General features: G+C 50.0%; 1 protein-coding gene across 1 annotated transcript in view; it reads right to left on the bottom strand.

Moving 5' to 3' along the window:
• Nucleotides 1–318: 318 nt before the first annotated feature.
• The window catches only part of LOC132817712 (desmin-like), a 39,536-nt gene continuing 12,563 nt past the window's right edge, over nucleotides 319–27,291 (bottom strand). Inside the window, exons 2-9 of the mRNA XM_060828242.1 lie at nucleotides 23,890–23,950; nucleotides 20,459–20,554; nucleotides 18,793–18,954; nucleotides 16,742–16,867; nucleotides 10,127–10,347; nucleotides 7,164–7,207; nucleotides 6,954–7,039; nucleotides 319–987 (exon numbers count right to left, since the gene is read on the bottom strand). Coding sequence (XP_060684225.1) covers nucleotides 946–987; nucleotides 6,954–7,039; nucleotides 7,164–7,207; nucleotides 10,127–10,347; nucleotides 16,742–16,867; nucleotides 18,793–18,954; nucleotides 20,459–20,554; nucleotides 23,890–23,950 — 838 coding nt within the window. The 3' untranslated portion in view covers nucleotides 319–945. The remainder of the gene's footprint in view (nucleotides 988–6,953; nucleotides 7,040–7,163; nucleotides 7,208–10,126; nucleotides 10,348–16,741; nucleotides 16,868–18,792; nucleotides 18,955–20,458; nucleotides 20,555–23,889; nucleotides 23,951–27,291) is intronic.

A 27,291-nucleotide genomic window follows, 5' to 3' on the forward strand; every position in this document is an offset into this window, starting at 1 on the left:
CCAATTACTTTGTCGATATCAATGGTGTCACTGAAGCCATTGATGCCTGAAGTTTAATTTGCCAGTTACACCAAGATAAAGAGGAAGGTGAGTTGTCAGGGGGAGGTAGAGAGTCTGCACAGGGTTAGGAGGGTGGGTAAACAAGTGTAACTCTGCAGGAGGTCTGAGTCCCTCGACCCGAAACGTTAACCGATTTCTCTCCAAGGACGCTGCCAAGCCTGTTCCAGCAATTTCTGGTTTTGTTTCTGACTTACAGCATCCGCAGCTCTTTCGGTTTTTATTTGAACTCAGCAAATTAGCTTTCCAGAAAAGACATCAGTGAATTAAAATGCGTTTTTAATGCCATCAATGAGACCTTCATGGTACAACTACTGAGACAAGCTGTTCCCATTAATTCATTCACTCAATTTAATTCAAGGTTTCAAATGGAATTTGAACTCATGCCTTCCAGGGGATTAGAGTCAGCCTCTGGATTCCTACGCCAGTTGGAGAATGGCGTTGCCTCTATACCCTGGATGATTAATTTGTCATCTTGCACACAATCACTCCCACCATACAGATGAGAAACAGCAATAACTTGGACTTGAATATGGAGGTTACATTTGCTAATCTATCCACGTGCACATTCTGATTCTATGTGTAAAGTGAGAGAGTAACACATGCCAAAAACAATCCCAAATAACGAGACAGTACAATCTGTAATGGTGCAAAGGAGCAATCCCAAGAGGATGCAAGTTCTCTTTGGAGATCCGGCTGTCTTCCTCCTTCAGATTTTTTGCGTGGAATCTCCTGGTTGCTGGGTTCCGAAGGCACTTTGTTCCGGGTGCACATGTTGTCTCAGTTAATCCGGTCACTGGGCAGTTGTAGAGCAGAGGGAGAGCTGATCGAATCTCACTATCAGGTCAAGGGTGAAGGTGTTGCCCTCTACTTGTCTCCCCCGAAGTCCTAAGCGATCTCCTGTTGGTGCTGTGATGATTCACTGATGACCTGGCAGGAAAAGCAGAGAGATGTTTTTGACTTACCCACGAACACGGCCAATTCAGCCTCCAATATCACTCCTTCTGCATCGGTGGTCGCAAGGCACATTGGGTAGTGTTGTCCCTATCTCTGTCTCACAGGCTCTAGGTTCAAGCTACACTCCAGAAATGGATTGGAAAGGAAGGTGTGTTCATCACAAGCGAAATCCTTCCAAAACTCATTAATGACAGGTAGAGGTGAGGGATAGGGTTTGATAGTAAGACATGGGAATACCACAGTGTGTGTAGCTCTAGGCTACAACATGCAGGTAAAAGCCACATTCCCAGAGCAACACAGTGGCATTGCGGCACAGTGGTTAGCACTGCTGCCTCACGGCGCCAGAGACCCGGGTTCAATTCCCACCTCAGGCGACTGACTGTGTGGAGTTTGCACATTCTCCCCGTGTCTGCGTGGGTTTTCTCCGGGTGCAGGTCAAGTGAATTGACCATGCTAAATTGCCCGTAGTGTTAGGTGAAGGAGTAAATGTAGGGAAATGGGTCTGGGTGGGTTACGCTTCGGCGGGTCGGTGTGGACTTGCTGGGCCGAAGGGCCTGTTTCCATGCTGTAAGTAATCTGATCTAAACACAGCCTCCCTGAGTCAGCCCGGACACATTGCTATGACATGGAGATGCTGGTGTTGGACTGGGGTGATCAAAGTTAAAAATCACACAACACCAGGTTATAGTCCAACGGGTTTAATTGGAAGCACTAGCTTTCGGAGCGACGCCCCTTCATCAGGTGATTGAGGAGCAGGATCACAGGGCACAGAATTTATAGCTAAAGATTAGAGTCATGCAACTGAAATGATCTATGGAACAAACGTAGACTGTTGTTAAGGAGGAGAAAGTGAGGACTGCAGATGCTGGAGATCAGAGCTGAGAATGTGTTGCTGGAAAAGTGCAGCAGGTCAGGCAGCATCCAAGGAGCAGGAGAATCGACGTTTCGGGCATAAATCCTTCTTCAGGAATGAGGAGGGTGTGCCAAGCAGGCTAAGATAAAAGTTAGGGAGGAGGGACTTGGGGGAGGGGCGTTGGGAATGCAATAGGTGGAAGGAGGTCAAGGTGAGGGTGATAGGCCGGAGTGGGGTGGGGCCGGAGAGGTCAGGAAGAAGATTGCAGGTTAGGAGGGCGGTGCTGAGTCTGAGGGTTGGGACTGAGACAAGGTGGGGGGAGGGGAAATGAGGAAACTGGAGAAATCTGAGTTCATCCCTTGTGGTTGGAGGGTTCCCAGGCGGAAGATGAGGCGCTCTTCCTCCAGCCGTCGTGTTGTTATGGTCTGGCGATGGAGGAGTCCAAGGACCTGCATGTCCTTGGTGGAGTGGGAGGGGGAGTTAAAGTGTTGAGCCACGGGGTGGTTGCGTTGGTTGGTCCGGGCGTCCCAGAGGTGTTCCCTGAGACATTCCATAAGTAGGCGGCCTGTCTCCCCAATGTAGAGGAGGCCACATCGGGTGCAGCGGATGCAGTAAATGATGTGTGTGGAGGTGCAGGTGAATTTGTGGCGGATATGGAAGGATTCCTTGGAGCCTTGGAGAGAAGTGAGGGAGGAGGTGTGGGCGCAAGTCTTGCATTTCTTGCGGGTGCAGGGGAAGGTGCCGGGAGTGGAGGTTGGGTTGGTGGGGGGTGTGGACCTGACGAGGGAGTCACGAAGGGAGTGGTCTTTCCGGAACGCTGATAGAGGAGGGGAGGGAAATATATCCCTGGTGGTGGGGTCCGTTTGGAGGTGGCGGAAATGACGGCGGATGATACGCTGTATACGGAGGTTGGTGGGGTGGTAGGTGAGAACCAGTGGGGTTCTGTCTTGGTGGCGGTTGGAGGGGCGGGGCTCAAGGGCGGAGGAGCGGGAAGTGGAGGAGATGCGGTGGAGGGCATCGTCGATCACGTCTGGGGGGAATCTGCGGTCCTTGAAGAAGGAGGCCATCTGGGCTGTATGGTGTTGGAAATGATCCTCCTGGGAGCAAATGCGGCGGAGGCGAAGGAATTGGGAATAGGCAGCTGTGGGAGACGGTCGGTTTATAGTAAATGTCCATGTTGAGTCGACCGATGTAGCGGAGGAAAAGGTGGGGGGTGGTGCCAGTGTAGTTGCGGAAGATGGACTGTTCCACATATCCTACGAAGAGACGGGCATAGCTGGGGCCCATGCGGGTGCCCATGGCAACTCCTTTGGTTTTGAGGGAGTGGGAGGATTGGAAAAAGAAGTTATTCAGGGTGAGGACCAGTTCAGTCAGTCGAAGGAGGGTGTCAGTGGAAGGGTACTGGTTGGTGCGGCGGGAAAGGAAGAAGCGGAGGGCTTTGTGTCCTTCGTGATGGGGGATGGAGGTGTACAGGGACTGGATGTCCATAGTGAAAATAAGGCGTTGGGGACCGGGGAAGCGAAAATTATGGAGGAGGTGGAGGGCGTGGGTGGTGTCCCGAACGTAGGTGGGGAGTTCTTGGACTAAGGGGGACAGGACCTTTTCAAGGTACGCGGAGATGAGTTCGGTGGGGCAGGAGCAGGCTGAGACAATGGGTCGGCCGGGGCAGGCAGGTTTGTGGATTTTGGGCAGGAGGTAGAAATGGGCGGTGCGGGGTTGTGGGACTATGAGGTTGGAGGCGGTGGATGGGAGATCCCCTGAGGTGATGAGGTTATGGATGGTCTGGGAGATGATGGTTTGGTGGTGGGAGGTGGGGCCATGGTCAAGGGGGCAGTAGGAGGAGTTGTCCGCGAGCTGGCGTTTACCCTCAGCGGTGTAAAGGTCGGTGCGCCAAACTACTACCGCGCCTCCCTTGTCTGCCGGTTTGATGGTGAGGTTGGGGTTGGAGTGGAGGGCTGCACGTTCTGAGGGTGAGAGGTTGGAGTGGGTGAGAGGGGTGGACAGGTTGAGGTGGTTAATGTCGCGGCGGCAGTTGGCTATGAAGAGATCGAGGGCGGGTAAGAGGCCAGCACGGGGTGTCCAGGTGGATGGGGTGTGTTGGAGGCGGGAGAAGGGGTCGTCAGAGGGTGGGCAGGAGTCTTAGTTGAAGAAGTAGGCACGGAGGTGAAGGCGGCGGAAGAATTGTTCAATATCTCGCCGCGTGTTGAACTCGTTAATCCGGGAGATTGCTGTTAAATCTTACATCTTTTAGAATGGGTTACAGGTTTTGGTTCATTAATACGTTAACTCGAGAATATGACTTTAAAGAAGTTCTGGGATTTACATATTAATGAACTGAAACCTGTAACCCATTCTAAAAGATGAAAGACTGAACAACAATCCAGATTTGTTCAATATATCATTTTAGTTGCATGCAACTGTGATCTTTCGCTGTATGTTCTGTGTCCTATGATCTTAACCTCCACAACCACCTGATGAAGGAGCGTCGCTCCGAAAGCTAGTGCTTCCAATTAAACCTGTTGGACTATAACCTGGTGTTGTGTGATTTTTAACTTTGATCACCCCAGTCCAACACCAGCATCTCCAGGTCATAGCAATGTGTCCTGGGTGACTCAGGGGGGCCGTGTTTAGATTAGATTAGATTTTTAATTTAGGACATATTCCAATAGTGACCACACCTCCACATTTTACTGACTCAGCATCGGATCTCAGGCTGTGACAGGCGCTATCTAAAGGCACGCCTCTCACTCCAAATAGCAGCCAGCGCTCAGTGGGACCCTGCTCCTCACTCGGACCCCAGCCTGCCACCTCTCCCCCTAACAAACACTGACCGTGTGATGCCCTCCCTCTCCCTGGTGCGCTGACCCTCACTCGCAGTCTCCCTCCACTCAGGGTGATCTTCCAGTGAGGAAGACCCTCACCCCTCATTCACGGCAAAGACGTTAATCTCAACACCACACCGCAATCTCCCCCCCCCCCACCTCATCCTATCTGAGCTTCTGGGTGGGGGGAGGGCTATAGCCCATTATCCCAAAGTGCTCTCCCCTCTAACTCTTCTACATTTGTGTATCCCTCTATCAACCACCTCATCCATGGGATCTTCTGTGTACAAATTGGCTCCAGGATTTCCTCTGTTCCTGACAGTGAGCCCCAGGTCCAGGGGAAACCTTACATTGGTTATAAAGCACTCAGAGACCATCTGAACCTGGCGCTAGAGAAATGCAGGGCCCTTTCTCTCATTCAGGTTCTTATTAAAGTGTTCTTTCACCAAATGTGGGCATTGCTGACTGGGTCAGCATTTATTGTCCATCTCTAACTGCCCCTGAACTGGGTCAGAGGGCAGTGAGAGTCACCCACAATGCTGTGGGTCTGGAGTCACATGTAGGCCAGACCAGGGAAGGATGGCACTTCCCTCCCAAGGGAAACAGGTGGGTTTATTTACAACAATGAAAGTCCTTTAGACTCATTTTTAATTCCAGATTTATGAATTAATATCAAATTTCACTCTCAATGGAGGGATTTGAACCATTGGCCTGTGGCTCAGGATTACTGACCCAGGACATTAACACTATCCCACCACCTGCCCACGTGCGACAGAATTGGCCCCACCCTACCTCACGTCTCCCCTCACACCCCCGCACACATTCCACTCTGTCCTCCCGCCCTCTCTCTTTCTTCCCTCACTTTCCCTCTCTCTCTCTCTATCCTCTGTCCCTCTCTCTCTATCTGTCTGGTCTTTCTCCTTCTCCCTCTCGCTTTCTCTGAATCCTCTGTTCACATTTCCTGCTTTCTGTGTCCGTCTCTGCCCCCCTCCCTCAATCCCTCGCTATCTATCTCTCCCATTTCTCTTTTCTTCTCTCTCTCTCCCCACTCTTGTGATTCCTTCTCTGTCCCACTCTCCCCTCCCTGACTTTCTTGTCCTTATCTTTCCTGCTCCTTATTCCTCTCTCTCTCTGACCCTCCATTGTTCCCTGTCCTTGCTCCTCTCCTTTTCCCCTGCTCTTTCTTTCTCTTCCCCACTCTCTCCTCCCCCTCCTTCTCTCCTTTTTTCTGGCTCTCCCTTTCCCCTCTTTCATCCCCCTCTCTCTTTTCCCTAACCTCTCTCTCCCCCCTTCCCTCCCTCCCTCTCTCTCTAGTATCCACTCTCTCTCTCCCCCCTTCCCTCCCTCCCTCTCTCTCTAGTATCCACTCTCTCTATCCCACTTCCCTCCCTCCCTCTCTCTCTAGTATCCACTCTCTCTCCCCCCTTCCCTCCCTCCCTCTCTCTCTATCCCACTTCTCTTCCTCTCTCTTCCTTCAACATCCCTTTCCGTCCCTCTCTCTTATATCCTCCCGTCTCTCTCTCTCCTTTCCTTCCCAGCTCACTCTGTCTTCCACACCCCTCCCCCTCCCCCTCCCTTTCTCTGTCTCTGTCTCCCCCCTCCCCCTCCCTTTCTCTCTCTGTCTCTCCCCTCCCCCTCCCTTTCTCTGTCTCCCCCCTCCCCCTCCCTTTCTCTCTCTGTCTCCTCCCTCCCCCTCCCTTTCTCTCTCTCTGTCTCCCCCTCCCCCTCCCTTTCTCTCTCTGTCTCTCCCCTCCCCCTCCCTTTCTCTGTCTCCCCCCTCCCCCTCCCTTTCTCTGTCTCTGTCTCCCCCCTCCCCCTCCCTTTCTCTCTCTGTCTCCCCCCTCCCCCTCCCTTTCTCTCTCTCTGTCTCTCTCCCCTCTCCCCCCTTTCTCTCTCTCTCTGTCTCCCCCCTCTCCCCCCCATTCTCTCTCTCTGTCTCCCCCCTCTCCCCCCTTCTCTCTCTCTGTCTCCCCCCTCTCCCCCCCATTCTCTCTCTCTGTCTCCCCCCTCCACCTCCCTTTCTCTCTCTCTCTGTCTCCCCCCTCCCCCTCCTTTTCTCTCTCTCTGTCTTCCCCCCCTCCCATTCTCTCTCTGTCTCCCCCCCTCCCTTTTTCTCTCTCTCCCCTTCCCCTCCCCCTCTCTCTCTCTCCCCCTCCCCCTCTCCCTCTCTCTCTCTCTCTCTCTCCCCTCCCCCTCCCCCTCTCTCCCTCCCCTCCCCCTCCCCTCCCCCTCTCCCCCTCTCTCTCTCTCCCTCTGTCTCTCACCTCTCCATCCCTGGTTTCGTACGTCTTGATGGTGACGGATTTTTTGGTGTGAACCTCTGCGTGCCGACCTTGATCCGGGCTGGTCTCTGGAAGGAAGACAGCGGATAGTTCAGTAACTCCCACCTTCCGATTGCGGGGGCTGGGGTGGAGGTGGGAGTATTGGGAACGGAATCTCCGCGGCTGGGGTGGGGGGGGAGACGAATCACCTACCTCTCAAACTCAGAGTCGAGAACGTCTGGACTGGCAAAACAATCCTGGGCAAAAAAATAAATCAGAAACCATCATTACTTCTTGTCAACACTGAGACAGTCCTGTCAACTTCAGCAAGTTTAAAAACTCTTTTCATCTCACTTTAGCCTGAGCCCCTTCAATTTACAAGGATGTTGCCAGGGTTGGAGGATCTGAGCTACAGGGAGAGGCTGAACAGACTGGGGCTATTTTCCCTGGAGCGTTGGAGGCTGAGGGGTGACATTATAGAGGTTTACAAAATTATGAGGGGCATGGATAGGGTAAATAGACAAAGTCTTTTCCCTGGGGTGTGGGAGTCCAGAACTAGAGGGCACAGGTTTAGTGTGAGAGGGGAAAGATATAAAAGAGACCTAAGGGGCAACATTTTCACGCAGAGGGTGGTACGTGTATGGAATGAGCTGCCAGAGGAATTGGAGGCTGGTACAATTGCAACATTTAAGAGGCATTTGGATGGGTATATGAATAGCTAAAAATGTGTCGCTGGAAAAGCGCAGCAGGTCAGGCAGCATCCAAGGAACAGGAGATTCGACATTTCGGGCATAAGCCCTTCTTCAGGATTCCTTCTTATGCCCGAAACGTCGAATCTCCTGTTCCTTGGATGCTGCCTGACCTGCTGCGCTTTTCCAGCAACACATTTTCAGCTCTGATCTCCAGCATCTGCAGTCCTCACTTTCTCCTGGGTATATGTATAGGAAGGGTTTGGAGGGTTATGGGCCCGGTGCTGGCAGGTGGGACAAGATTGGGTTGGGATATCTGTTTGGCGTGGACGGGTTGGACCGAAGGGTCTGTCTCTATGCTGTACATCTCTATGACTCTGACTCCTGTTGAGACGAAACCGTTACAGCAGGGACCAGGTCACTTTGTACAATGTGATCACTGTTGATCAACGATCTCTCCACAGCCACGTGGAATCCATTACAGCCCAGCCCAGACCCTGCCGGACCTGCCAGGAGGAATATAGAGATCCCATGGCCAATATGGTGAAATTCCATTTAGTATTTACTCCCCAGTGTCTCAGAGATGATATTCAATTAACAGCACTGATAATATTTTTACACTCAGTCCCAGCTTGTGGGATCATGCTGTGCCGCAGCATTTCCAATTTTAGAAACATGAGATCGATTGGCTGTCAGTGCTTCAGGACGTCCCAATATCATGAAATGGTGCTATATAAATGTAACTGTTTTGTCTCACATGAATATTGGGAACCGTGTGGAATGCAGTGGGCTCAAGTCAAACCAGAGAACCTCAACAAAAAAATAAATACTAACTCAGTGCTGAGGGAGTGCTGCACTGTCAGACGGTCAGTGCTGAGGGAGTGCCACACTGTCAGACGGTCAGTGCTGACAGAGTGCCACACTGTCAGAGGGTCAGTACTGAGGGAGTGCCAAACTGTCAGAGGGTCAGTGCAGAGGGAGTGCCACACTGTCAGAGGGTCAGTGCTGAGGGAGTGTCACCCTGTCTGAGGGTCAGTGCCGAGAGGGTGCCACACTGTGAGACGGTCAGTGCTGAGGGAGTGCTGCACTGTCAGAGGGTCAGTGCTGAGAGGATGCCACACTGTCAGAGGGTCAGTGCTGAGAGGATGCCGCACTGTCAGAGGGTCAGTACTGAGGGAGTGCCGCACTGTCAGAGGGTCAGTGCCGAGTGAGTGCCGCACTGTCAGTGGATCAGTGCTGAGGGGGTGCTGTACTGTGAGAGGGTCAGTACTGAATGAGTGCTGCACTGTCAGAGGGTCAGTACTGTGGCAGTGCCGCACTGTCGGAGGGTCAGTACTGAATGAGTGCTGCACTGTCAGAGGGACAGTACTGAGGGAGTGCCACACTGTCAGAGGGTCAGTGCCGAGCGAGTGCCGCACTGTCAGTGGATCAGTGCTGAGGGGGTGCTGTACTGTGAGAGGGTCAGTACTGAATGAGTGCTGCACTGTCAGAGGGTCAGTACTGTGGCAGTGCCGCACTGTCGGAGGGTCAGTACTGAATGAGTGCTGCACTGTCAGAGGGACAGTACTGAGGGAGTGCCACACTGTCGGAGGGTCAGTGCTGAGGGAGTGCTGCACTGTCAGAGGGTCAGTACTGAGGGAGTGCCGCATTATTGGAGGTTCTGTGCTGAGGGAGTGCCGCATTCTCTGAAGACAGAGTAATGAAACTGTTCCAATTGGCGCGAGCATTTGAGGTTATTGGCCATCTTTGTGAGGGACTGAGAGGGTCATATATAAACTGACAGCTCTCTCCATCTGTGCTGATGGTAATGGGGTCAGCCAGGTGGACCTCATAGAATGTGAGTTCCCTGATTGGGGCCGTTAACCTGGTCCAATCAGGGAGCCCTGGCTGAGAGATAGAAACAGGAGGGTCAGAGGTTCTGCTCACTCTGAGAGCTGGCCCTGAGGAAAAAGGAACAGTGTCAGGGACTCTCCCCATGTAAATTAAGGGTGACTTGGTGACGGGATACTGGCCACTGGGGAGTTATTTCATACCTCCCACCCTCCAGGCCAGGGCAACAGTGAGGACAGACAGAGATGGGGAGCAGCACAGTGGCTCAGTAGCTAGCATTGTTGCCTCACAGCACCAGGGTCCCAGGTTCGATGCTGAAAATGTGTTGCTGGTTAAAGCACAGCAGGTTAGGCAGCATCTCAGGAATAGGGAATTCGACGTTTCGAGCATAAGCCCTTCATCAGGCAGGTCCGATTCCAACTTCAGGCGACTGTCTGTGTGGAGTTTGGACATTTTTTCCGTATCTGTGCAGGTTAGGGTGGATAGGCCATGTTATATTGCCCTTAGTGTTAGGTGCATTAGTCAGGGGTAAACATAGGGCAATGGGTCTGGGTGGATTACTCTTCGGAGGGTCGGTATGGACCTGCTGGGCCAAATGGCCTGTTTCCACACTGTGGGGATTCGATTCTATGGGGTGAAGACGGGAGGGGGACATACCTGCTCTCTTCACCTTCCAGCAGCTTCCTGTAGGTGGCGATCTCCACGTCCAAGGCCATCTTGACGTTGAGCAGCTCCTGATATTCCCGCAGGTGCCGCGCCATCTCGTCCTTCAGATGGCGGATCTCGTCCTCCAAGCGGGCGATGCTGTCGGTGTAACCGGCTGCCTCACTAGCAAACCTCTCCTCCATCTCCCGCATCTGCCGCATCAGGGACTCGTTCTGCCGAGAGAGCTCCGGGTGAGAGCTCGGCGATACCCGAGGCGAGGTCTGCCCTCCCTCCTCCCAGGTCACCCTGCAGTGAATCGGGCTTGAGCCACAGCCCAACCAATGGGCTCTAACACCAAACCCCACCCCCTGCCTACCCCACCGGCATTACTAAAGTCAACCACCTCAACAATGGGAGCAGGAGTAGGCCATTCGGCCCTTCGAGACCGTTTAGTTCAGTACAATCATCCATGGGTTATAGAGAGTGAATGGGTAATGATCTGGCAAATGACGTGCAATCTGGGAAATTGTCCATCTTGGCAAAAAGACCAAAAAGAAAGCACTATGTCTTTTAGTGGGTGGTACGGTGGCACAGTGGTTAGCACTGCTGCCTCACAGCGCCTGAGACCCGAGTTCAATTCCCGACTCAAGCGACTGCCTGTGTGGAGTTTGCACGTTCTCCCTGTGTCTGCGTGGGTTTCCTCCCACAGTCCAAAGATGTGCGGGTCAGGTGAATTGGCCATGCTAAATTGCCCATAGTGTTAGGTAAGGGGTAAATGTAGGGGTATGGGTGGGTTGCGCTTCGGCGGGTCGGTGTGGACTTGTTGGGCCGAAGGGCCTGTTTCCACACTGTAAGTAATCTAATCTAATCTAAATGGTGCACAAATGCAGAGGGATCTGGGCTTCCTGGTGGGACAAAAGGGGAGTCTGCAGGTACAGCAAGGAATCAGGAAAGCTCATCCAAAGTTGTGTTTTATTGTGAGGGGAACTGAATTCATGAGTAGGGAGGTTATGCTTCAGCTGTACGGGGTATGGGTGAGAGTGAACCCAGAATACAGTCATTCCTTCTGTAGTGGCCTTTAGCCTGTTCCTGTGCCGTCCCACGCTATACACATAACACTGGAAATGTGGCGATCTAATCACGTTGTAGCGAACGCACATTTTACAAGTTCATGTTTTGGAAACGATGTTCCCTGTTCACTGATCGCGTTACGGCCAATTTGTGTTCACAAAGGACATGAGGTGAGATTTCCCACACGTGAGAGCAGAGCTGACTGTGCTATGTGACTTCGCTGCTCCTTGGATGCTGCCTGAACTGCTGTGCTCTTCCAGCCCCACTGACCCGGAACTATGTATAGAGCTGTTTGGTGTACTGACAAAGGGATTATAATACATTGAAAACAATCCAGGGAAGTTTTAGTGGACTAATCCCTGGAATGAGGGGATTGTCTTTTGAGGAAAGGCTACACAGGCTGGGCCTGTATCCACTGGAGCTTAGATTAGGGTGGTGCTAGAAAAGCACAGCAGGTCATTCCTGATGAAGGGCTTTTGCTCGAACGTTGATTTTTCTGCTCCTCGGATACTGCCTGACCTGCTGTGCTTTTCCAGCACCACTCTGACCTTGACTCTAATCTCCAGCATCTGCAGTACCCACTCCCTCCTCTGAAGTTTAGCAGAGTCCGTGGTGACTTAGTTGAAACGGATCAGCTCCTGAGGGGATGTGGAAAGGAGGTTTCCTTTTGTGGGAGAGTCTAGAACTAGGATCACGGTTTAAAAATAAGGAGTCGCTCATTTAAGACAGAGATGAGGAAACACTTTTCCCTCTCAGTGGGATTTGGGTCTTTGGAGTTCCCACCCTCAAAAGTAGATGCAGAGTCTTTATATATTATTAAGGCAGGTGAAGATAGATAATGGATGACTGAGGGGGATGGAAGATTATCGGGAGTGTGTAGGAATGTCGAGTCGAGGTTAAAATCTCATCAGCCATGGTCATATTGAATGGGGAGGAGGGAGACAGGCACGAAGGGCCGAATGGCCTACTATTGCTCCTTATTCATGTGATCAGATCAAAATCAGTTCCCTCATCCTCCCTGTAACCTTTGACCCCTTTAGCTCTAAGAACCACATCTAACTCCTTCTTGAAAACCTTCAATGTTTTGGCCTTGACCACTTTCTGTGACAGAGAATTCCCCAGGCTCCCCACGCTCTGGGGGGAAGACAACTCTCCCCAGCTCAGTCCGAAAGGGCCTACCCCGTTTCCTCACACTGTGACCCCCTGATTCGGGACTCCCTGGTCATCAGGAACATCCTTCCTGTGTTTATCCCCGTGGAGTCCTGTTAGAGTTTTATAGGTTCCTATGAGATCCCTCATTTTTTCTAAACTCCAGTGAATATAGTCCGAACTGATCCAGGCCCTCACACAATTCACCAGCCCAATGTCTCTGAAGTGACCACAGTCAGTGAGCTATGTCGTGTCCCAATTTATTCAGTAATTCGGAGAGTTTTATGAAGATGTAGCCCTGGGAATTTTATGAAGCTGCTGCATTCCTCGTTGATTTTGCTCATTACGTTGGACTCAGGAACTTGTTTAATAACTGACACTGCAAGTCGCCTTATAACCATCCTAAAATTGTTAACTGTTCATCAATCTCTCTAGCCCAGAAAGTGAACAATTAATAAAGTAGAATGTCATTCCTTCAGGTTGTCAATTGTTTGAGGAGATTTTAGAAAAAAAATCATAACCATGAATTCTTCATGTTACAATTTGTCTCTTTAATCTCACTCCTCTAATCCAGCCCATGTCTCTCTCTCTCTCCCTCTCTGTTTAACCTCCATCTGTACCTGATTAAATTCTAATCTACTTGTGTTCTTGGTTGCTATTTATTGTTCCATCCTTTATTCTCACAGACAAAGGGGCAGACTGCTCTCCCGATGGTCACTGATGTCCCGGCAGCCCTACTGCCCTCAAATTCCCAGTTTCCAACAAAGTCTGGCACAACAGTGTTACAATTGAAATGGGTCTGGTTAAAAAAACTTAGCAAATGTGTAAAGATTGGCTCCAGTACTATCCTTTAAGTCCAGAGTTCTACAATGTGTAAGGTGGTGAAAGGTGTATCATTTCATTAAGCCCTGGGATGTAACATTTATAGCGTGGAAAGAGGCCATTTGGTCCATCTAGTCTATGCTGTGTTTCGAGTAGCAATGATTCTACTCTTTCTACCTAATCTTTCCTTTCCCCTCATGAATGATGCAGCATGCATTTAACTTTCGTTTTGAAAGCTGCTTATTCCCAGCTGGCCCCATGGAGGTGAATTCCGCTTCCAACATCGAATGGTCCAGCACAGTACAGGCCCTTCGGCACGCAATGTTGTACTGAGCCTTTATCTTAATCTAAGATCAACCTAACCCACACCCCTCAATTTATCGCCATCCATGTGCTTGTACAGCAGTCGCTTAAATGTCCCTAATGTCTCTGACTCGCCTACCCCCGCTGGCAGTGCATTCCACACGCCCACCACTCTCTGCATAAAGAACTGACCTGAAAATGTGTTGCTGGTTAAAGCACAGCAGGTCAGGCAGCATCCAAGGAACAGGAAATTCGACGTTTCGGGCCAGAGCCCTTCATCAGGAATGAGGAGAGTGTGCCAGGCAGGCTAAGATAAAAGGTAGGGAGGAGGGACTTGGGGGAGGGGTGATGGAGATGTGATAGGTGGAAGGAGGTCAAGGTGAGGGTGATAGGCCGGAGTGGGGTGGGGGCGGAGAGGTCAGGAAGAAGATTGCAGGTTAGGAAGGTGGTGCTGAGTTGAGGGAACCGACTGAGACAAGGTGGGGGGAGGAGAAATGAGGAAAATGGGCACCCGCATGGGCCCCAGCTATGCCTGTCTCTTCGTAGGATATGTGGAACAGTCCATCTTCCGAAACTACACTAGCACCAACCCCCACCTTTTCCTCTGCTACATCGATGACTGTATCGGCGCTGCCTCGAGTGGCCCACCCCACTCCGGCCTATCACCCTCACCTTGACCTCCTTCCACCTATCACATCTCCATCGCCCCTCCCCCAAGTCCCTCCTCCCTACCTTTTATCTTAGCCTGCCTGGCACACTCTCCTCATTCCTGATGAAGGGCTCTGGCCCAAAACGTCGAATTTCCTGTTCCTTGGATGCTGCCTGACCTGCTGTGCTTTAACCAGCAACACATTTTCAGCTGTGATCTCCAGCATCTGCAGTCCTCACTTTTTACATAAAGAACTGACCTCTCTGATACCTTCCTCCAATTACCTTAGAATTATGACCCCCTCGTGACAGCCATTTTCTGGGGAAAAGTCTCTGGTTATCTACTCTGTCTGGGCCCCTCATTACCATGTACACCTCTAACAAGTCACCTCTCTTCCCCCTTCCACATGAAAAGCCTGAGCTCACTCAACCTCTCTTCAGAAGACATCCCTCCAGTCCAGGCAGCATCCTGGTAAATCTCCTCTGCACCCTCTCTAAAACATCTACATCCTTCCCATAATGAGGTGACCAGAACTGGACACAATATCCCAAGTGTGGTCTAACCAGGACTTTATAGAGCTGCAGCATAACCTTGCAGCTCTTCAACTCAACCTCCCTGTTAATGAAAGCCAAAACACCGTACACCTTCTTAACAACCCTACTAACTTGGGTGGCAACTTTCAGGGATCTATGTACGTGGACCTCAAGATCTTGCTGTTCCTCCACACTGCCAAGAATCCTGCCTTCAACCCTGTATCCAACATTCAAATTCCACCTCCAGTAATGAATCACTTCGCATTTATCCAGGTTGAACTCCATCTGCCACTTCTCAGCCCAGCTCTGTATCTTATCTTGTCAGTGTCTTGTTGTAGCCTGTAACAGCCCTCGACACTATCTACAACAAGCACTGACCTTTGTGTCATCGGCAATTTACTAACCCACCCTTCCACTTCTTCACCCAAGTCATTTATTAAGAACTACAAAGAGCAGAGGCCCAAGAATGCATCCCTGCGGTACACCGACCGCCAGACGGAATACTTTCCATCCACTCGCTGTCTTCTTTTGGCCAGCCAATTCTGTATCCAGATAGCCAAATCTCCCTGTATCCCATACCTCCTAACCTTCTGAATGAGTGTACCGTGGGGAAGCATACTTCGGAATATAATGGGACAGAAAGTGGAAACAAGGTCTGTACCCCTCCCCAAACAGCCCCATTTTAAATATCATTTTAAAGATGTACGTGGGGTCACCTGCCCTGTCTGTTGGACTTCCTGAGCGATGCCGTCTTCCAATCCTGCTATTATTCTTGTCAATGGTTTTGTACCTTTCCCAGGGACCGTGTGGAAATACGGGAAACAGGAAGTGATCCAAAAGCCCCAGGTGGTTTTGTGATTTCCGCTGGGAAAGTTATCCCGGGGGGGTCTTTAACCCTTTATCGGTGCCTCATTGGGTCACACTGTCACCTCAGAGTGTGGAGGCTGTGCAGACCCAGGGTTTATAATCCAGAGCGAGTACCAGTGCGGGGGTGCTACACTGCCAGTGTCATCATCATCTTTCGGATAGAACATTACGCCAGAGCCGTCTGCTGGGATGGCACAGGTTGGAACAGGAACACATGACCTCACTAACAATGGCTGCTCCTGTGATCAGGCCCACCAAAACAGGCTGCCTGGTCGATGACACATTTGTGAGGGTTTAAAGTCGCAAAGGCCTACACAGCACAGAGAACCGCCCTTTGGTCCAACGAGTCTATGATGGTCAAAAACAACTACCTGTGAGGGGTTGGCATGGTGGTTAGCCCTGCTGCCTCACAGCGCCAGGGACCTGGTTCGATTCCAGCTTCGGGCGACACGGGGAGAACGTACAAACTCCACACAGACAGTCGCCCGAGGCTGGAATCAAACCTGGGTCTCTGGCGCTGTGAGGCAGCAGGGCTAACCACCATGCCACCCCCTCACAGGTGGTTGTTTCTGACCATCATAGTCTCGTTGGACCGAAGGGCGGTTCTCTGTGCTGTGTAGACCTTTGTGACTTTAAAACATAGGAGCAGAAATTAGGCCATTCAGCCCATTGGGTCTGCTCCGCCATTCAATCATGGCTGATACATTTTTCAACTCCATTCTCCCACTTTCTCCCCATAATCCTTGATCCCCCTGACACTCAAGGACCTATCTATCTCAGTCTTAAATATACTCGATGACCTGGCCCCCCACAGTCTTCAGTTGCAATGAATTCCACAGATTCCCCACACTCTGGCTGAAGATGTTTCTCCTTACCTCTGTTCTAGAAGGTCTTCCCTTTATTCTAAGGCTGTGCCCTCAGGTCCTAGTCTCTCCCACTGAGGAGGGGTTTCTGAATGTAAAATATTAACTCTGCTTTCTCTCTATGGATGTTGCCAGACCTGCTGAGTTTTTCCAGCTATTCCTGTTTTTGTTTTGTTTCTCTTCACTGGGCATGCTGCTACATTTCCAACATTACCACAGCGACTACACGGATATAGATAAAGGGAGCTCACTGGCTCTAAACTGCTTTGTGAAGCCCTGATGTCATCAAAGACGCTATCGAAATGCAAACACTTGCTTTCCTTGACATTGTCAGGTTGGGGGTACATCGCAGAGACCCACAAACACTCACGGTTCCTTTGAGAGCATCAATCTCGCAGGTGTAGCTCTGAATCTGGTGACGGTACTCCATCACTTCCTGCTTGGCCTGTCGCAAGGCATCATTGTTTTTGGCTGCACTCTGATTCAAATCCATGACCTGGAAGAGAAGGAGGTCAGGGGTCATCCATGTGGATTAATGGGTTAACTGTACCTTTACTCTATTGAGCATGTGCGTAAGCAGTTATGCCATTGGTGTTTGTAATCATCCAGAACTCTCTGCTATAATTCTTTATTCATTCACAACGTCAATGGCAAGGTCAGCATTTATTGCCCATCCCTCATTACCCAGAGGGCAGTTACTGTGGGTCTGGAGTCACATGTAGGCCAGACCCAGGTAAGGATGGCAGTTTCCTTCCCTGGAGGACATTAATGACCCAGGTGGGCTTTTCCATCAATGGACTCATAGTCATCATTAGACTCTTAATTCCAAATTTCTCCTCTTATTGAATTCAAATGGCAAGATCTGACCCCAGGTACCTCAGGATATTACCTGGGCCTCTGGATGAACAATGCCACTCAGCCACCGCTTCCCCGTCTTCAGGGAAATGATCTGGGATAGCTCCAGTAGATCCACAGTTGCCAGTCGCTGGGATGATTTGGGTCAGGAGGAGATAGGGTCAGTTAGCTGGATGGCTTGGTTACGAGGTAGTGGTGCTAACAGCGTGGGTTCAATTCCCACACCAGCTGAGGGGACCATGAAGGGCTCCCCTTATAAACCTCTCCCCCTGGCCTGAGATGTGGTGACCCTCAGTTTAAAGTACCACCAGCCATCTCACTCGAAAAACAGAGCAGCCCGATCATCTGGTAAGGTTATGGTGACTTGATCAATCTGATTAGGGAAGGGTGCCCACTCTAAACATTAGGTTGAGCTTGATGAACAGTAAACAGGTTAATTACAGATTACTTAATGGCTAGTTCCTAGTTATGTAATAGCTGAGATTATAGAGGGAGAAAGTGGGGGCTGGAGATCAGAGTTGAGAGTGTGTTGCTGGAAAAGCACAGCTGGTCAGGCAGCATCCAAGGAGCAGGAGACATTCCTGATGAAGAGCTTATGCTCGGAACATTGATTCTGCTGCTTCTCAGATACTGCTGTGCTTTTCCAGCGCCACACTCTCAATTATACCATCTACTCTCTGCGTCTACCCTGTCAGATCTCCTGAGAATCCTCTAACAGATTATAATAAGCCTCTGGAACAGGTAGGAGTTGTTGGGAGGTCATGCTGTGGCTGTACAGGACGTTGCTTACACAGTTTTCAAATATTGCGTGCAATTCTGGTCTCTTTCCTATTGGAAGGATGTTGTGAAACTTGAAAGGGCTCAGAAAAGATTTACAAGGATGTTGCCAGGGTTAGAGGGTTTGAGCTATAGGGAGAGGCTGAACAGGCTGGGGCTGTTTTCCCTGGAGCATCAAAGGCTGAGGGGTGACCTTATAGAGGTTTACAAAATTATGAGGGGCATGGATAGGATAAATAGACAAAGGCTTTTCCCTGGGTGGGGGAATCCAGAACTAGAGGGTTTAGGGTGAGAGGGGAAAGATATAAAAGGGACCTAAGGGGCAACTTTTTCACACAGAGGGTGGTACGTGTATGGAATGAGCTGCCAGAGGAAGTGGTGGAGGCTGGTACAATTGCAACATTTAAGAGGCATTTGGATGGGTATATGAACAAGAAGGGTTTGGAGGGATATGGGCCAGGTGCTGGCAGGTGGGACTAGATTGGGTTGGACTAGATAGTCTCTATGACTATGGCTCTACTAGCTCAGAGATAGAGACATTACCACTGCACGGGAAGAACCTTGCAAAGCCTGCATCCTCAAATAAAATCTAATGCTTTGCCTGTCGAGTTAATAAACAGAAAATTGTTGGCATCCATCCCATATGCCAAGTGGGCACAGCACCCTTTGAGCTAGCATTTCCATTCCATTTGGATGTTAGGTCCACGCACGTCCCTCCCCACATGATACCCAGAGACCCCAGCACCCCAATCACTCGGTGGGTCACGGGGGCAACCGCCCCGCACCAACCTTTGACTTGTACCACTCTTCCGCCTCCTGGACATTCTTGGCTGAGATGGACTCGTACTGCGCCCTGATATCGCGCAGGGCAGCGGTGAGGTCAGGTTTCGACAGATCCATTTCGACCTGGACGTGCTGTTCCTGAAGCTGAGCCTGCAGCTCCCGCAGTTCCTGCAAAACAAAGGGAGTAAATCCTTATTGGGTCACCCCATGGCATTGCTCAGTTCAAGTGGAAACAATTTGCAGTCGCCCCAGGAGGGAGGGAGAGGGCACTGAATGTCGTGCCAAGCCCCAGTGTTCCCATTGACACAGTTAAAGGGTCATAGGGTCACACAGGTCAAAATGCACAATATCGTTATGGGCAGTGTCATCTTCAAGAGAGAGAGGAGACCCTTCCAGCGGAGCTGGAGATTAATTACCTTTCACCTTCCAACAAGAAAACACAACACAAACCCCTGACAGTAAAACTCTAAACCACTGTCCACTCCCTGGGAGTGTTTAATGGGGGACAGTGTAGAGGAGCTTTACTCTGTATCTAACCCCGTGCTGTCCCTGTCCTGGGAGTATTTGATGGGGGGCAGTGTAGAGGGATCTTTACTCTGTATCTAACCCCGTGCTGTCCCTGTCCTGGGAGTGTTTGATGGGGATAGTGTAGAGGGAGCTTTACTCTGTATCTAACCCTAAGCTGTCCCTGTCCTGGGAGTGTTTGACGGGGAACAGTGTAGCGGGAGCTTTACTCTGTAGCTAGCCCTGTGCTGTCCCTGTCCCTTGGAGTGTTTAATGGGGGATAGTGTAGAGGGAGCTTTACTCTGTATCTAATCCCATGCTGTCCCTGTCCTGAGAGTGTTTGATGGGGACAGTGTAGAGGGAGCTTTACTCTGTATGTAACCTCGTGCTGTCCCTGGCCCTGGGAGTGTTTGATGGGGGATAGTGTAGAGTGAGCTTTACTCTGTATCTAACCCCGTGCTGTTCCTGTCCTGGGAGTGTTTGATGGAGGACAGTGTAGAGTGAGCTTTACTCTGTATCTAACCCCATGCTGTCCCTGTCCTGGGAGTGTTGAATGGGGACAGTGTAGAGAGAGCTTTACTCTGTATCTAACCCCGTGCTGTCCCTGTCCTGGGAGTGTTTGATGGGGGCACAGTGTAGAGGGATCTTTACTTTGTATCTAACCCCATGCTGTCCCTGTCCTGGGAGTGTTTGATGTGGACAGTGTAGAGTGAGCTTTACTCTGTATCTAACCCCGTGCTGTCCCTGTCCTGGGAGTGTTTGATGGGGACTGTGTAGAGGGAGCTTTACTCTGTATCTAACCCCGTGCTGTCCCTGTCCCTGTCCCTGTCCCTGGGAGTGTTTAATGAGGACAGTGTAGAGAGAGCTTTACTCTGTATCTAACCCCATGCTGTCCCTGTCCTGCGATTGTTTGATAGGGACAGTGTAGAGGGAGCTTTACTCTGTATCTAACCCCGTGCTGTCCCTGTCCTGGGAGTGTTTGATGGGGGACAGTGTAGAGGGAGCTTTACTCTGTATCTAACCCCGTGCTGTCCCTGTCCTGGGGAGTGTTTGATGGGGGGCAGTGTAGAGGGAGCTTTACTCTGTATCTAACTGTGTTTTGTATATGGGAAGCCGGTTGGAGAATGGGGGAGATTTGTTTGAGGAAGGGGCGTTGCCGTTGACTCACCTCCTCATGTACTTTCTTGAGGAATGCAATCTCCTCCTGGAGGGCTTCAATCCTTCGCTCGAGGTCCAGGCGAGCCAGGGTGGCTGCATCCACGTCCTAGAGGCAGAAAGGAAAGCTGCTGTGGCCGTGAGGTTTTCCCACTGCTCCCTTACACGGTGAGATTATTCCGACTGCCCTGATGGAGTCATAGAGATGTGCAGCACAGAAACAGACCCTTCGGTCCAACCTGTCCATGCTGACCAGATATCCCAACCCAATCTAGTTCCACCTGCCAACAACCGGCCCATATCCCTCCAAACCCTTCCTATTCATATACCCATCCAAATGCCTCTTAAATGTTGCAATTGTACCAGCCTCCACCACTTCCTCTGGCAGCTCATTCCATACACGTACCACCCTCTGTGTGAAAACGGTGCCCCTTAGGTCTCTTTTATATCTTTCCCCTCTCACCCTAAACCTATACCCTCTACTTCTGGACTCCCCGACCCCAGGGAAAAGACTTTGCTTATTTACCCTATCCATGCCCCTCATAATTTTATAAACCTCTATAAGGTCACCCCTCAGCCTCTGACGCTCCTGGGAAAACAGCCCCAGCCTTTTCAGCCTCTCCCTGTAGCTCAAATCCTCCAACCCTGACCACAACCTTACAAATGTTTTCTGAACCCTTTCAAGTTTCACAATATCCTTCCTATAAGAGGGAGACCAGTAATGCACACAGTATTCCATAACCAATGTCCTGTACAGCCGCAACATGACCTCCCAACTCCTGTACTCAATACTCTGACCAATAAAGGAAAGCATACCAAAAGCCTTCAGATGCTGCCTGATCTGCTGTGCTCTTCCAGCACCAGTAATCCATAGCCTTCTTCATTATCCTACCTATAGTCAACATGGCTTTGTGCATGGAAAATCATGTCTCGTTAACCTGACAAAAATTTTTGAAGAAGTCATGAAGAGGACTGATGAGGGCAGAGTGGTGGATTTGTCCTATATGGACCTCTGTAAAGCATTTGACAAGGTTCCTTGTGGTAAACTGGTTAGCAAGGTTAGATCTCATGGAATACAGGGAGAACTAGCCATTTGGATACAGAACTGACTCAAAGGTAGAAGACAGAGGGTGGTGGTGGAGGTTGTTTTACAGACTGGAGGCCTGTGACCAGTGGAGTGCCACAAGGATCGGTGCTGGGTCCTCTACTTTTTGTCATTTACGTAAATGATTTGGATGTGAGCATAAGAGGTACAGTTAGTAAGTTTGCAGATGACACCAAAATTGGAGGTGTAGTGGATAGCGAAGAGGTTGCTTCATATTACAACAGGATCTGGACCAGATGGGCCAAGGAGTGGCAGATGGAGTTTAATTTAGAATGTCAACTTCTAAATATAACACAGGAGAGTGGGAGGCTCCTTAAATCAGGATGCTCTGTGCCGGGAGTTAGAGGAGGATGCAGACGGCTCAGAGAGGTCTGCCTCGCTTTATCCTCACCTGACTGAGTGTTATACAACAAAATCCATCTTCCAAAACCTCTCTTGGCTACATTTTGTCAAGAATGCAGCTCCCCCACTGCAACAGAGCCCAGGGTTTAGATTAGATTCTCTACAGTGTGGAAACAGGCCCTTCGGCCCAACAAGTCCACACTAGCACTCCAAAGAGTAACCCACCCAGACCCATTCCCCTACATTTACCTCTGACTAATGCACCTAACACTATGGGCAATTTCCCATGGCCAATTCACCTGACTGGCACATCTTTGGACTGTGGGAGGAATCCAGAGGAAACCCACACAGACACGGGGAGAATGTGCAAACTTCACACACAGTTGTCTGAGGCTGGAGTTGAACTGAGGATCCTGGTGCTGTGAGGCAGCAGTGCTAACCAGTGAGCCATTATGGCGTCCCTTTAGAGAAGCACTTACTTTCAATTCACACATAGAGGATAGGAGGAGGCCATTCAGCCCTTCAAGCCTGCTCTGCCATTCATAGAACTGTACAGCACAGGAACAGGCCGTGTCTGTGCAAACAATGATGCCATCCCTCTATTCCCCGCCTGTTCCTGCATCTGTATAATGTTTCTTGACCATTGCTATTGTATCTGCTTCTCCCACCTCCCCTAAGTTCCAGACACCTACCACCCTCTGTATAAAAACACTTGCCTCACACATCTCCCTTCAACCTCTCCCCTCTCACCTTAAACCTATGTCCCCAAGTATTTGACATCCTCACTCTGGGAAAAAGACTCTGACTCTCCACCTGACCCGGGCCTCTCATAATGTTAGAGACTTCTATCAGGATGCCCCTCAGTTTCCAAGCTCTAGTGAAGACAATCCATGTTTGTCCACCCTCTACTTGTAGCTTATACCCTCCAATCCAGGCAGCCATCCTGGTAAACCTCTTCTGCACCCTCTCTAAAGCCTCTACATCCTTCCCAAAACACAATATTTGAAATGTGGCCTAACAAAATATTTGTGAACTTTTATCGGTATGATCATGTCCGAACATCCAACTCCGTTCCCTGTTCCTGCTTTCTCCCGGTACTTTTTAATCCCTTTAGCCCGCAGGACTATAACAACTTCTTCCTCGTAAACAAAAATTCCAGATTAATGAACTGAATTTATTTGCCACCCGTTTGGGATTGGAATGAGAGCTTTTAGCTGGGAACTGCTGTTCCTCAGATGATGTGACTGTTCCTCAGACGATACCACAAAGGGCTGCACGGTCACTCAGTGGTTAATATTGTTGCCTTACCAGGCCAGAAACCTGGATCCGATTCCAGTCTCACACGACTGTCCGTGTGGAGTTTGCACATTCTCCCCGCGTTTGCGCGGGTTTCCTCCGGGTGCTCCGGTTTCCTCCCACAGTCCAAAGGTGTGCAGGTCAGGGTGGATTGGCCATGCTAAATTGCCCGTAGTGTTAGCTGAATTAGTGAGAGGGAAATGTAGGGAAATGGGTCTGGGTGAGTTACTCTTCGGAGGGTCAGTGTGGACTTGTTGGGCTGAAGGGCCTGTTTCCACACTGTAGGGAATGTAACCTAAAGGTGTGAACCAGATGGGCTTTTACAACAATGGTATCATGACCATTATTGACCTCTTGGCCCCAGATTTCTTTTCACTTTGAATTCAAACTTCACAGATTCCAGAACGTGGCCTGGGTCAATAGTACCACAAGGTCCCTGGAATGGCCACCCACCATGTCCCAATATTCCCTGCCATTGGTGCTTCCTTTCCCCCCCCACTGTCACCAGCAGCCAATCAGAAAAAGAGCAGTCCCTTCAGCACCTGATTGGGTGATTCTGTGACAGTCCAAATCTCTTTTCTCCCCATTGCTGAAACTATTTCACAATCAGTGAGCTGAAGAGTTGGAAGTAAGTTCTAAAAAAAATTCCTTTTTTTTAACGTCCTTCTGGGATTTTTCTGTGATCAGAATACTGGACTTACATGTCGGAAAGCAGCAAGATTGTTTTCAGCTTCCTCCTTCAGTTGGATCTCATCTTGTAACCTGTGAGGAAAGGGTAACGCTTCAGTGATCTCCATCTCAATCATATATTGACTTTACACATTGTTTCTTTCGAATGGCTTCCCTTCTGTCTTTGATGTTAATCTGGGTGAGTGGCCAACTCAACCAAGTCCCCCACACTGTCCTGAGCACGATAATCTGACCAAGTGCAGTGATTGTAATGAGGTCAGCCAAGTGGGCAGTTTAAAAATAAGGGGTAGTCCTTTTAGAACAGAGTTGAGGAGAAGCCTTTTCACCCAGAGAGTGGTGGGTGTGTGGAATGCTCTGCCCCAGAGGGCAGTGGAGGCCCAGTCTCTGGATACTTTCAAGAAAGGGTTGGATAGAGCTCTTAAGGATAGTGGAATCAAGGGTTATGGGGATAAGGCAGGAACAGGATAATGATTGAGGATGATCAGCCATGATCATAATGAATGGTGGTGCTGGCTCAAAGGGCAGAATGGCCTACTCCTGCACCTATTGTCTATTGTCATAGAATGTGAGTTCCCTGATTGGGGCTATTAACCTGGTCCAATTAGGGAGCCCTGGCTGACAGATATAAACAGGAGGGTCAGAGGTTCTGCTCACTCTGAGGGCTGGCCCTGAGGAAAAAGGATCAGTCTCCCCGTGTAAATTAAGGGTGACTTGGTGACGGGAACTGACCTCTTGGAGTTACTTCGCAAAGAATTGCTCCTTTTTCATCTTGTTCGAGATCTAGCTTATCTGCTTGTCTTAAATCTCACTCTATTTTTTTCCTGATCCTTGACCTATCCCTTGGGCATCACTCTATAAGTCTCATTTTCTTCTCCCACTGGCCTCACCATCCAAAACTCAACCCTATCCCTTGCCCCCACTATACCTCTTGATTGTCCATAGCATCACCATCTCCCTTGCCCTAGGCCTCAACCTCCCAGGCCTCAAATCCTGCCCCTTATCCCAGGCCTCACTCCACTGCCAAGTGGCCTCTAGGCCTCAGCATACCCCTTACCCTTGGGGTCACTCGATCCCTCATGTACTACAGGCCTTTCCATACTGGGTCTCACCCTATCCTTTGCATTAGGCCTTACCTTAACAGACGGCCTCAACTTATGAGTAAAAAGTGAGGTCTGCAGATGCTGGAGATCAGAGTTGAAAATGTGTTGCTGGTTAAAGCACAGCAGGTCAGGCAGCATCCAAGGAACAGGAAATTCGACATTTCGGGCCAGAGCCCTTCATCGTCGAATTTCCTGTTCCTTGGATGCTGCCTGACCTGCTGTGCTTTAACCAGCAACACATTTTCAGGCCTCAACTTATGCCTTTGTTTCAGTTTTTCCTTCCTTTATGCCAGGCCTCACTTGACCTGCTTGACCCAGGCCTCGCCCTCTACCTTAACCTCCTCTAGTCATCTGCCTTTGTCCTGGGCCTCATTCTTCCTTATTATCCTAGGCCTCACTTTATCCTTTTACAGGGTCACCCTACTAGGCCCCATCCTACTCTTTGCTGGAGGTCCTACCCAACCCCTGACCCTCGAGGCGGCCATGTGCAGTTATTTTTGGTGAGTATCCATTTGCTAACCTCCTCTTGCAATTGGAATTTGTTATTTTAAGTCCTGCATGCCCTTGACGTTGCTGCTATTTTTACGTTTGTTCTCAGCTGTTCTCGCATTAAATTTGCTCTCGCCCCAGCTGCTTGAGGTCTCTGGCACAGAGTCGTCTTTCTAACTATAGGCCCAGTTGGTGGAACCCTCCATTTTTCCAGTCACCTCAGCTAGTCAGCCCTGGATCAATGGGCAGCATTCTCTCCTATCTCAGTCGTAAATGATGGGTTCTAATCTGATTCCCGAGACTGGGATACGTCGAACTGAATCATTCCTGAGCAGTACTGAAGGAGTGCTGGTCAGTCAGAGATTTCCCTCCCCCACTCCCTCACCCCCTGCCATAAGGGTCAGATGCTTTCTCCAGTTTTAAAAGCTCCTGTGGCACGTTTGTAAACAAAGGGAAGGGGAGCTTTCCCTGGGTCCTTCTCATCCTTTCATTAAAATCTCTGAACCAAATTAGTCGGATATTCCTCTTACTATCTGTGAGAGCCTCTGTGTTCAACTTAATACTGCGAGAGATAATAATTCAAAGAGCAAAGAACATTACAGCACAGGAACAGGCCCTCCAAGCCTGCGCCGATCCAGATCCTCAATCTAAACCTGGTTCCTATTTTCCAAGGATCTGTGTCCCTCTGCTCCCTGCCCATTCATGTATCTGTCTTGAAGAAGGGCTTATGCCCAAAACGTCAAATCTCCCGTTCCTTGGATGCTGCCTGACCTGCTGCGCTTTTCCAGCAACACATTTTCAGCCTGCATCTTCAATGACGCCATCATGCCCACCTCTACCATCTCCGCTGGCAACGTGTTCCAGGCACCTACTACCCTCTGCATAAAGAACTTTACACACATATTTCCCTTAAACTTTTCCTCTCTCTCCTTGAACTAATGATCCCTCGTAACTGAGTCCCCCACTCTGGGAAAAAGCTTCTTGCTATCCACCATGTCTATACCTCTCATGATTTTGTAGACCTCAATCAGGTTCCCCCTCATGGCTTTTCCATTTACTGTATAGTTTGCTCTTGAATTCCAAAATGATCACCTCGCATTTGCCTGGAGTGAACTCATCTGCCATTTCTCTGTCCATCTCTCCAGACTATCCATATGCTGCTACATTCTCTGACAGTCCCTTTCACTATCTGCTACTCCATCAATTTTAGTGTCATCTGCAAAATTGCTAATCAGACCACCTACACCTTCCTCCAGATTTATTTATGTATATCACCAACAACAGTGTCCCCAACACAGATCCCTGGGGGACATCACTGTCACAGGTCTCCATTTTGAGAAACTCCCTTCCACGACTACTCTCTGTCTCCTGTTGCCCAGCCAGTTCACTATCCACCTAGCTAGTACACCCTGGACCCCATGTGACTTCACTTTCTCCATCAGCCTACCATGGGGAACCTTATCAAATGCCTTACTGATATCCATGTATATGACATCTACAGCCCTTCCCTCATCAATCAACTTTGTCATTTCCTCAAAGATTTCTATTAAGTTGGTAAGACACGACCTTCCCTGCACAAAACCATGTTGCTTATCACTAAGAGGCCCATTTTCTTCCAAATGGGAATAGATATTATCCTTTAGTATCGTCTCCAGCAGCTTCCCTACCTCTGACACCAGGCTGACCGGTCTATAATTACCTGGATTATCCCTGCTACCCATCTACAAGACACAAGTCAGGAGTGTGATGGAATACTCCCCACTTTCATGGATGGGTACAGCTCCAACAACACTCAAGAAGCTCAACACCATCCAGGACAAAGCA

This window comes from Hemiscyllium ocellatum, chromosome 7 (genome assembly GCF_020745735.1).
Source record: "Hemiscyllium ocellatum isolate sHemOce1 chromosome 7, sHemOce1.pat.X.cur, whole genome shotgun sequence".
Lineage (NCBI taxonomy): Eukaryota > Metazoa > Chordata > Chondrichthyes > Orectolobiformes > Hemiscylliidae > Hemiscyllium > Hemiscyllium ocellatum.